Genomic DNA, 9,510 nt, shown 5'->3' with positions numbered 1-9,510 from the left:
AAAGGAGAGAAACCTGGTTTAGGATTGGTATTGCACTAGGGTTATTTTTGGTAATTAAATAAGGCGTACTTAGTTAATTATATATTTTGATTAAAATATTATGATTAACTTAGATTATATGATGTACTCAGTTAATTTTAGAGTTCATTTAGCAGCACACTTTTTTTAATGTCAATTGAAATTTGAATTGAATATGCCCAAGTTCTTTTAAAATCTGAATTTAATACACCCAAACTTTTAAACTCTTTTAAAATCTTAATTGAATGTGGCACAAGCAATTTCAACATAAAATTTGAAAATTGAATGGCTATTAAATATTTTATTTAACAATTCATCAGCAGTATTCTCTTCTTCATGATCTTCTTTACCCCCACAATTAAAAGCAAAAATAAATAAATAAATAAATAAAATTAATGAAAGGGTAGGATTGTCATTCAACGGAAAAAGAATGCTTGTGCAAGGCGAAACTATGTCTAAAGGATCAGCGATTGCTCCTCTTTAAATCCCCGAGCCTCTCTTTCTCGTTTTCCTCTCCTCCATCTCACTCTTCAGACTCCAGTCGTCGGCGAGAGACCCCGCCATATTTTCTTCACTTTGAATTTCTTGAGGTTCGTATCTCTATCCTCCTGTTATTACTTTAAGTCTTTGTACCCGTTTAAATGTTTGTGGCTTTCAAGTTTGCTTTTGTTATTTGTTTGATTTAAGTTAATTGATGAACTGGTTTTCTTGTAGAAATTGGATGTGGGTTTTAGTTGTTCTGTTCATGAGTATTATTGTTTGCTGGTCGAATACAATCTTGTATCTGCTACAGGAAGATCTGATCTGATTGTTGCTTCTTGACATTTGTTTATGGTGTTTCTTTTCAAATGTTTGTGTATTGTTAGGCTTCATTATCTATCTGACTCGATCCCTTGAAGCAAAATTAATAGGTGTTGCTTTCCATAATTGTTACTTTGATTTTGAATTTGTGATTTTTTGAGCAGTTAATGGAGTCGAACCAAGCCAAACCCGGCCTACTGTGCAACCCTGAAGCCTCTCAGAGAACGCTGTATTCTATTCTCACACTGCTCGTTTTTCTCATTTTTAATGTTAAATGTATGATGCGTATTTTTGGTATGTGCAGACCTTATGGTTTTGGGGATTTTGCTTTGTATATGACATTTCAATCCTTTAATTTTTTTTTTGAAGGTACCCATATGTAACTGGTACATCTGTGGTGGCTTTGAAATACAAAGATGGAATTTTGATGGCTGCTGATATGGGAGGTTAGCTGCCAATCCAATTTAGATTGTGTTTCAATTTTTAATTATTTTTTGACACAAAGGTTAAAGTCCATCGTTTTATGAACAATGCTCATCATCTCTTCTTTTGGAGTTTCAATATTGTTTATGTTGCAAAATTTAGACACCCATGTGTGTTCCTTTTCATGTTTCTGTTTACTTTTGTAACAATATGAAATGATGCATTTACTAATAGGTTCTTATGGGTCTACCTTGCGATACAAGAGTGTGGAACGAATGAAGCCTATTGGAAAGCATTCTCTTCTTGGTGCAAGTGGAGAAATAAGTGACTTTCAAGAGCTATTACGTTATCTTGATGAGCTCATGTAAGCATTGTTTTGAAGAAAAATTATGTTGAAGATACCTTCCCCAATGCTTTCGTTGTGATTTTTGCTATGCTTCTTGGTATTATTTGCAACTTGAGCTCAAAAGACTATTCATTTTGATTTTTATGGTTGTAGCCTATATGACAACATGTGGGATGATGGCAACTCTTTGGGACCTAAAGAGGTCCACAACTATTTGACCCGGGTGATGTACAATAGGCGTAACAAGTTCAATCCGCTGTGGAACTCTCTTGTCCTTGGTGGAGTGAAAAAAGGACAGAAGTACCTTGGCATGGTAGGCCTCATATAATCCTTCCCTTAATGCGTTGTAGCATGCTGTGTGCAATTAGGAAAGCTGATTATATGTTTATTTATTTATTCAAGAATAAAGTTTCTGAATGTGCTGATTTAGTTACTTGTCATATTCTTTTATCCCTATCCAGGTTAGCATGATAGGTGTAAATTTTGAGGACAATCATGTAGCTACAGGATTTGGAAATCACCTTGCACGGCCTATTCTTCGTGATGAATGGCATGAGAACTTGACTTTTGAAGAGGGTGTAAAGCTACTGGAGAAATGCATGCGTGTCCTCCTCTATCGTGATCGGTCTGCTGTCAACAAGCTTCAGGTATAGTAATTAATTAATGTTATTTACTCTATCTTTTGTCATCCTATAGTAATAACAGTGCTATAAGCTATCAATTCCATAATATTAAGGCCTTTAAGAAACGATGATTTGACTAGCAATTACTGAGGGCCTTCTTATCTTTTTTCTTCTTTTTTTTTTGACCTGCCATATAATTCAATCTGTTTTCTTTAATTGTCTTCAACATTTATAAACCTTTTTAAATATGAAACCTGGTAAACCTTTTTTAATATATTTGAAGTGTTTTGTTTTTTCTATTGTGGTAAATTCTCTCTCTCTCTCTCTCTCTCTCTCTCTCTCTCTCTTACACGTTCAAATAGGTTTTCACTAAACTTTTGTCACTCTTGATCTTACTAGTTTGTCATGTAAGAAACTCTCATGAGCCTGATAAGTGTTGTAATTCCCTTTCACTGGTGAAGTGCTAGTTATTTACTGGACTATTAATTGGGCTTTAGCTCTGTAAAGTTTTTAAAGTGGAGACAGAGGAAAGGAAAGGGAAAATATTATGCTAATGAACGTGGTTACATGGTTTTGATTTCAATTTTCTGTCGGAATATTTTCCTATTTCTACCCAACAAGTTTTCTAACATCTGTTCTGTATATATTTTATGCAAATCAGAAATCACATTGTACAATGAGTTGCTTGGTAGAATTTACTTATCGTTTCTATTTGTCATACTTATAAAAGGAAGGATTTAGGGTTTAGTTGATGATGGGTCATTTAAGAGGGAAATTGTTATTGATCTTTGGATGTGCTTAATGCTAGATATTGTGTGGTTTTGAACATCACATGATTTTAAACACCACCTTCGTCTCTGAAGAGGTGCTGAAGGTTTGTGGCATATGTTTGTTGATTTAGTTTGGTGTGAAACAATTTCCTCTGTTTCGCCTCCTTTGCTATTAAAGTGAAAAACTGCAATGAGATATGTATATATTTTTAAAGTGAAACTAATAGTTTGGAATTGGCATAGTAGTTCCAAGGCCAAAAAGGAAATTCAAACAATCAGTGTTTAAGGATCTTGATAATTTTGTGCATTGTAAGGGTGGAGTGTATTGTTTTGCTTGAACATGGATTGGCACTTCTTTGTAAGATGACACACTTTAAACTTTGAAATTGCAGATTTCCAAAATCACTGAAGAAGGTGTAACCATCTCTCAGCCCTACTCTTTGAAGACTTTCTGGGGTTTCTCTGCTTTTGAAAATCCAACATTGGGTGCTGAAGGATCATGGTAGTTGAATACAGGCATGGGTTCTGAACATGAAACAGCCAACTAGGAGCTAAGTTGAACTTTAATGTGTTTCTACAGTTATTGGAACCATGAATTTGTAACAGTGTTGACTCGAATATAGCTGGTTGGCTTTTGAGAAACATTTTAGCTATATTACCCATCGTTTTCTTAAATTTGGTGTTGCAGCATCCAACAAGTATGAACTTCTTGTAGTGGCGCTTAAAAGCAATTTCTATTTTCCTTTGAATCATTTGGCCAGTATGTGGTTTGAAATTCATATAATCGGTTGCAGGATACACACACACATACATATATATTTCTATATCAATAAATTGTTTGATTAGCAATAACAGGAATAGGAATTCTATCTGGCATCTGATTTTCTTTGTTTTCATACAAAATAGTGGTCTTTTTCTAGAATTTTTGGATACTGGGGACAATAGGAGGATATCATGGATTGTTGTTAAGCAGGAGAAATGAGTTCTTGTTCGTTCTACACGGTTATTGAAGCTCCACAGTGCTTCTTTGTGGTAGGAGTGTTTTTTAAGTTGAGCTAGGAGGGGATGGTTTTAATCAGTCTTAGTTTGACAATTGGAAAGTTTCTTTAGATTATAGAATATTTTTGGAGCCGTCAGATGTGAAATGTATGATCTAAATTCTTGTGATGAGACGATTATGTTTGTGTTCTGCAGATGGAAGGCAAACTGACGTAAGCTTGAAACACTTGACCAAAATTGTTCACGTCCTCGGTTATTGTCGAAGAAAATTAGCGTTTGACAAGAATAGATTATTGCTTCAACATCTTAACGCAAACAGTATCGTTTTAATGGAACATACATTGAAAGTTTATAGCGTTGTAATGAAACACTGCCACGTAGTATGACCAATCTATGTGCTATAATTAAGTGGGCGACGGAAGTTTTACTTTAGAGTATTGTAACCGATTTACGTGTTAAATATGGATGAATCTTGGCTAAGCATACATAGAAGCAAAAACAAAACATTACCTGGATCTAGCTTTCTGGTATGCCTGACTCAGTTGAATCTTAGACCAACAAATTAACAACCAAAATGAATTTTAGGTAAAAACACTTCATTTCCAAGAGAGTACATGTAATGTTTACAATAATTTAGATGAATTATCAACTATCAAGGAATATTTTATATGATATGGCACATTCTTTAATGTTATGGAAACAAAAAACAAACAAATAAATAAAATAGAAACATTGGTAACCAAGTTTTATGCAGCTAGTTGTTTAGATGCTTGTAAGCTTGGAAATGTTCTTATACTTTTCTTGGGGGAAAATATCATGCCATGAAAGTCTAAGCTTGACACAGCAGAAACCGAGAGAACTTGCACCAGAAACATACATGAGCTGAAAATGCAGGCATTTTGCACCTGCAAAACAGAGAGTAAACAGCAAACTGTAAGGAAGATAACAAAATGAAAATAAATACTCTTATGAAGTGTACAAAGTTTGCTGTGCTCCTAGTATTTTGCTAATACAAAGAAAGTTGAACCCCATTTTCATCAAAACTAAAACTTCTGGTTGCCATTGCTTGCTACGGTAGTGGTTTTCATGCATATGCAAGGTTTCCTATGCAGAAGAGATGGCACTGGCATCCCAGCCCCCCCAACGGGGTCATGACCGACTACGGCGCCATCTCTCCTGCGTAGCGAACCTCTCAATGCTTTACTCTCCTTCCATCTATGATTGGTTTTGCTCTACGAATATCCTGTGTGTACTTATCCAGACTGTCTCCAGCCATATATACATATATATACTTCCATGAAGTAAAGACTCAGCCACAAGCATATATATCAGCCCCAATAAACCAGTAGGCAAAATTTACATGTTACATATATTTTCATGGAACTAATAATTATAAGAAAATAAAATTCCCTTTAATTATGAGGTCATTTGTGGAACGTCAGCCGTACCATATAAGACAGGAGCTAATGGGAGACCTATGCTAGCTGTTGTCTGGGGTATCTTGTCAGCTCTGCAACTCTAAAATGCATCATTATCCGCAGCAGCAAATGCTGGCCCCCCAATTTATAGTCAAATCATACAGCTTAAAGACAGAGCAACTTGAACCACTGGGGAAGCCATCTAAGAGCAACTCCACTCATTTGCCCCTTACCATGGCAAGAGGTGAGCTAGGGCAGCCACTATTCATGTGAATAGTAGTTTCCCTTGCAAATATTATTGTGTGTTTCCACTCGTTGCCATGGCAAAGGGCAATTACTACTCATTTTTTTATTTTTTTCACAACTTTTTTTATCTCAATAATTAATTTGGATAATATTTTCGGATAAGATTTCCGGGTTCTTATGTGTCAAGACTATTCATAATTGGATAAAATTTCCGGATAAGATTTTTTGGTTCAAATTTCAGATGAATTTCAAAATTCAAAATTCAGATAAATTTTTGGGTTCAAATTTCGGATGAATTTCAAAATTCAAGAAATATTTAAAATATATTGGAAATGCCTTACCCAGTTGCACCAAATCATATCTGTGCTTGAATCATCTATTTAAAAAAAAATGGAAATGCAAGAAATATTTAAAATATATTGGATATGCAAGTAACCAAAAAAAAAAAAAAAATAATGGAAATGCAATTAACCTTACAAATAAATTGGAAGTGCAAGAAATATTAAGAAACAATTGGAAATTCAAGAAATATTAACAAAATATTTAAAATGCAAGAAATATTAACAAAATATTTAAAATGCAATAAACATTAAAATATATATATATTAGGACATTAAACTTAATAAAACGAAAATTACAAAATACTTACCTCATTACTAAGATTTTCCCCGCTTCTATGGTTGTCCATCGCTTTTGCCAAGGCATCCCTCCATTCCCAACTCTTTATTGAGAATTTTTCACCTACTAGACAATGTCATTTCTGTACGAGTCGACCTCGGAATTTTTTCACAAAATTTGGCATGAATTTTTTCCTTTCCACATATGAAAAAATTTCATCTCATTGCCTGACACGGGACAATGACAAACTTGGAGCCAAGCCTTAGACAATGAAACATCTTCCATGGTGCTCCACGCCCCTCCGGTTTCGATAGAAGAAGCCATAAAGATAAGAAATAAAAATACAAGGTGAAAGAGAGGAAAATGTTGAGTAAAGAATGAATAATAGTAGAAGTAGAAGAAAATGTATGAGGATTGGTGTTGAAAGTGAAGGGTATTGATAGGTATTTATAGAAAAAAAATCAGAATTTTTTAGTATTTTTTTTTTAAAATTTTGCTTTTTTTTCATAATTTTATTGCCAAAAAAATGCCAGCCGTTGGATTGCAGGAGGAGAAGCAGATTGGAGTGCCCAGGCTTTGACACCTGTCTTCTACCCGTTGGAGCTTGCGTAGGGCTGACGTCAGCGCATGCGAGTTTAAATTTTTTTTTACCGTTGGCTTGTGCATTGTATGCGCCAACGGTAAAAAAAAATTTAAGCCGTGCGATGACGTTGCGCCTGACGTCATCAACCCTCGGGCTCGAGCTTGGGCGAAACTGGCCTTCAGGCTAACCCATCTTCGTGGGTCCCACTCCCAGCCCGGGCTTGGGCTCCTCGCTGGAACTGGATTTTGTCATTTTCTCCCCCCAGCCTGAGGCTTGGTCATGATGCTGGAACCGCTCTAAGGATGAGGGTGGGCCCATGCCCTCTCTCATTTTTTTTATTTTCTCATATTTTTACTTATATGTTTGCTTCTTGGAGTAAAATTTTTTATTTTTTATTTCCTCCTACTCTTCCTCTTTTGATTAATTTAAACTTTGTGAATTCCCCTTTCCCCCATTTTACATGTCTAAGTAAGGTATCTTAATATTGGGATTTATGAAATTTTTGTATTTCTTCTCTCTGTTGAAGTATAAAATATTCAATTTTGAGTCTTTAATAGTATAGATGATGAGATTAATATTCAACCATGTTAAAATATGAAATTCAGGACAATTATGATTGTAATAAATGGATAAATTATTAATCAGTATGAAATAATATTGTTAACTTATTAACCCATTTAGCGCTTGAGGACTCCTATTCGAATTATTTTTAAATTTTTTGTGAAAGGCCCCCTCTAATGTGAAATCCTAGCTCTGCCACTGACTTGAACCACAAACACAAAAAGCAGCTAAAGCAGCAATTGATGCATGGAGTTAAAAACTCTTTCTCAATCACTTCACGAGAGAAATGCTAAGCTAGACATCAAGTGGACTGATAAAAATTTACAAAGTAATTCTGTGGTGCATTGGCTATACCGGTATAGCCGATCACGTGACTTTTTTTTAAAAATAAGGAAAACCTGTTGACCTGGTCAACAAGTAAACGATTTCACGTGCTGCTGCTAAGGTCAACAGGTAAACGATTTCACGCGCACACTCAGTCGACGTTCTTCTTCCTCAAAGTGGTATGGTTCAACTTCAAACTGATAATCTTCGTGGTCTTCAAAGTCATCTTCTTCAACTCCTCTTATGTAGAAAGTTTCTTCCTCCTCTCTGCAATCTCTCTCTCTTCTTTGTCATCATTGTCAAAAACCCCTTATTCTAGGGTTTGAATTTTGGGAATAATTTTAGAGGTTAGCATTTCGGGTTGATAATAGGAATTGGAATTTAGTTTTTCTAGTCACTGGTAGGTTGTTGGCACTCCTCTCGTCTGCAATTGAGCCCTTTTGAAAGCATTTGGTATTAGTTCCTTGTGAAGGTAAGTTAACACTATGTTTTATGTTATTGTTAATTGAAATTCTATGGTGATGACTTGGGGCAAGAGGGGAAGCAGGTTTCTCACATTCATGAGATGAAGTGGGTTTCTCATTCTGAAAGTGTCGTGAGGTGAAGTGGGTATCTCAAATTCATGGTTATAATGTTCATGCAATTGCATATGTCTATATGCAATTAATCGCCTATATGCAAATCCAAGTCACTGAATGCAATTACAGTATATAGTTTTGTTTTTACACTACTACAAAAAAGCAAAAAGACGACGGTAAATCACCGTCGTGTATTCGGTTTTTCAATGGTCGTGGAATCCACCGTCATCTTTTCCCTCATAAACCACGACGCTAAATCACCGTCGTTACAATATACAACGTCATCAACAAATACAAAACGACGTCTTTGTACTGCAAAAAGATCTAAAAAAGCAGTCGAGGATGAGAATAGACGACCAACTCTCTAAAAAAACCGTCGTTAAAAAGGAAAAATATGACACATATTAAAAGAACAAGGCCGCAAGATAGACATACAACGACGACAACTAAAACACTACGCCGTCAAATATAATTTTCACGACAAGAAAAAATATGACGTCTTTAAATACATGAGAAGACGACGTTATTGAAATCTACTACGTCTCTTATTTACAAACAACCGTCGTGAAATAAATTTTCCACTTCGATTTTTCTAAAAAAGATGACGTGGAAATAGTTGTCAGTGTCATTATTTACGACGTATGTATTTATATAGTTGACGTTGAATGCGAAACAACGTCGGTGGCATTTATGTAGTCGACGTTGTATTTATATGTATTCATTACTCACGACGCACTTATTAATATAGACGACGTTGAACTTCTAAACAACGTCGGTTCCAAATAAATGAGAGCCGTATTACAGAACATATAGACGGCGTTGATTATGATGAGAGCCGTATTACAAATAACGTCGTTTAATTGATATTAGACGGCGGTTATAATGAATTACCGTCGGAATTCATTTCGTTCCTCTTCGTTTATAAAAGAACTTGCGACGTGGAAAATGTATGATGACGTCGTATTTTTTAACGTTAAGATTATATATCTCGTTTTTTAGACGTCGGTATTATGGGATTGGAGTCGTGTTATTTTGAATTACATGGCGGTTCTTAATCCTTCCCCGACGCGATATCCTGAATAATTGCTTCACAATAGCGTCGTGGTTCTTCATTGTTACGTTGCTTTAAGACGTCGGTAAATATGCTGAATAACTGGTTCACAATAACGTCGTGTTTTATTTGAACGTAGAAAGTGAAGAAA

The 9,510-nt window shown here is 35.3% G+C and overlaps 1 protein-coding gene across 1 annotated transcript; it reads left to right on the top strand.

The window, feature by feature from the left end:
- LOC18779444 (proteasome subunit beta type-4) lies at window positions 439-3,756 on the top strand. Its single transcript, XM_007211869.2, has 7 exons — window positions 439-608; window positions 984-1,048; window positions 1,189-1,265; window positions 1,477-1,606; window positions 1,742-1,901; window positions 2,050-2,235; window positions 3,374-3,756. The coding sequence occupies exons 2-7, from the start codon at window positions 987-989 to the stop codon at window positions 3,485-3,487; spliced, it is 729 nt and encodes a 242-aa protein (XP_007211931.1). The 5' UTR covers window positions 439-608; window positions 984-986; the 3' UTR covers window positions 3,488-3,756.

This window comes from Prunus persica, chromosome G4 (assembly GCF_000346465.2).
Source record: "Prunus persica cultivar Lovell chromosome G4, Prunus_persica_NCBIv2, whole genome shotgun sequence".
NCBI lineage: Eukaryota > Viridiplantae > Streptophyta > Magnoliopsida > Rosales > Rosaceae > Prunus > Prunus persica.
This window is presented reverse-complemented; position numbering and strand designations above follow the sequence as displayed.

What these genes read in the sequence shown, in the direction of transcription:
- LOC18779444 (XM_007211869.2), top strand. Translation starts at nt 987, where the DNA reads ATGGAGTCGAACCAAGCCAAACCCGGCCTACTGTGCAACCCTGAAGCC. An exon ending in GAAGCCTCTCAGAGAACGCT is followed by an intron (nt 1,049 to 1,188) that starts GTATTCTATTCT and finishes TTTTTTTTGAAG; the next exon opens with GTACCCATATGTAACTGGTA. An exon ending in CGTTATCTTGATGAGCTCAT is followed by an intron (nt 1,607 to 1,741) that starts GTAAGCATTGTT and finishes TTATGGTTGTAG; the next exon opens with CCTATATGACAACATGTGGG.